General features: G+C 39.5%; 1 protein-coding gene across 1 annotated transcript in view; it reads left to right on the plus strand.

The window, feature by feature from the left end:
* The window catches only part of kiaa0232 (KIAA0232 ortholog), a 27,681-nt gene that overhangs the window by 3,742 nt on the left and 21,992 nt on the right, over nt 1–1,947 (plus strand). Inside the window, exon 2 of the mRNA XM_015393234.1 lies at nt 1,208–1,798. Within this exon, the coding sequence (XP_015248720.1) occupies nt 1,558–1,798 (241 nt within the window). The 5' untranslated portion in view covers nt 1,208–1,557. The remainder of the gene's footprint in view (nt 1–1,207; nt 1,799–1,947) is intronic.

Genomic DNA, 1,947 nt, shown 5'->3' on the forward strand with positions numbered 1-1,947 from the left:
CTATAATAACTAGCACTAGTATTTCTGATACAGAATCTGATTAAGTTTGCCTAATTTCTAAAGATGACTTATGAACTATTTCCCATGTTTGAAAAAAGATAGTTATAGTTTTGTTTTTTAATCGCAAAAAAGAAATAATCTCTGATGTATTATGCCTCATATCTAAGGCAGAAACAATCAGATTAATAGGGATTGCTGAAATAATCATCTGCTGATTGAGTAATTGATTAATCGTTAGCTGGAGTATAGAGACTCTAAAACATACCTTTAGCTGACAGAGCGACCCACTTAGAGGAGTAATTATAACCAAAAGAGAAAAATAAGTACATATATAATCACTTTGCATTTAAGAAAAATAAACATTTTTTTTTTGTCAGTATCTATCCACAACTCCTCAAGTGGAAAAATTAGTTTCACGTCGTTTAATTTAGTAAAAAGTCTTCTTTAGAGTATATTTGGCTATCAGATTATTAATCGAAAAAATAATCAACAGATTAATCAATTTGCAAAATAATCGTTAGTTGCAGCCCTAATACACACACCCTTTGCATTTAAGATGAAAAGCCTTTTTGTTCTTCGATGCACTCTAGTCAGACCTCTTAAATAACATCACCTGGTTTAGATTCAATATTAATTCTTCAAGGCAGGTTTTGTTATCCAATTTATAAATGGAAGAAATTATCGACAGATTAGTGAAATAATCGTTAGTTGCTACCTTTTTTATGTCCCTATCCTGAAACATGGCGGCATCTTCAGTATCTTTTGGATTAGCGTTCTTTGACTATATTGGTAGATATGTAGAGGTTTGTTACGTTTAAAGAGGGTGGGGTTGGTTTTAACTGCTAATTGGAGAAGTATTGTTGAATTTAAATTACTGTTTTCCAAACAGCGACTTTGTCTTTATTCTAATTATTAAATAAAGAAAAAGTAGTAGTGCAGTGCAACAAGTGGGGGCAGGGCAACACTGTGTTATTCTCTGCTTTGTAGGACTTTGATTTATAAATTTAAAAAGTATTTTTTAAACCATTTAGTTGTATCTTTTCGCCAGCCGCTGGCATACGCAGAGTTTCCCAGTCAGTTGGATGTTTTGAACGCAAACAGGCTTCAGTAAAGACCTCTGTTCTTTGAAGTGACTTCATGTGCTGCTCTGTAGTTTAAACCTGTTTGTTTCTTAGAAGCTAACAGCTGCTCCTTTTCTCTGTTTCAGATTGTGCCGGTGAACTAGAGCCGCTCTCATAATGGACCTCTCTGCCTGAGACAGAAACACGTCTTGTGTTTTGCTCAGCAGCTGGGAGCTTTCAGCAGCCATGCCTCACCAGTAAAATCCCTCTTTTTTTTTTTCCTTTTTTTTTTTTTTGCTTAAAGCAATAAAAACCCAACACCATCCTACATGCCTCCCCATGTAGAGCCCCTCACTTACATCCTACTGGAGTGACGCCCCCCCTGCTCGTCCAGATAGGCTCTGCCTCGTCCTTCTGTTGTTGTCCACCTCCTTCCCTTCAGTAACTACCCGTCATGAGGCTGCTGTGCCAGAAAATGGCCTACACCTGAGGTCCCATGCGTCCAGTGAGCACCGATTCGGACGGTCCCGCTCCTCCTGAGAACCTCTCTTGCCCTTACCCCAGTGTGGGAGCTCTGTCTGCTTCAGAGATGTCCTTGCTCCAGTCTCTGGGGCCGGTACAAAGCTGGCTCGGCCAGGAGCTCGAGAAGTGTGGGATAGATGCCATGATCTATACCCGCTATGTTCTTAGCCTCCTCCTGCATGACAGCTATGACTATGACCTGCAGGACCAGGTGGGCTCCTATCTATATAAATATATATAAACATAAAATCCCTTTATGTTCTTTGATTTGAAGCCCCTGTCACACTTTGACGATTTAGACCAGCGAATCCCTAACCTGACTCCGCCAGATGGATTTGCTCCACATATCCATCTGGAAACCTTC

The sequence above is a fragment of the Cyprinodon variegatus genome, unplaced genomic scaffold (assembly GCF_000732505.1).
Source record: "Cyprinodon variegatus isolate N-32 unplaced genomic scaffold, C_variegatus-1.0 Scaffold631, whole genome shotgun sequence".
Lineage (NCBI taxonomy): Eukaryota > Metazoa > Chordata > Actinopteri > Cyprinodontiformes > Cyprinodontidae > Cyprinodon > Cyprinodon variegatus.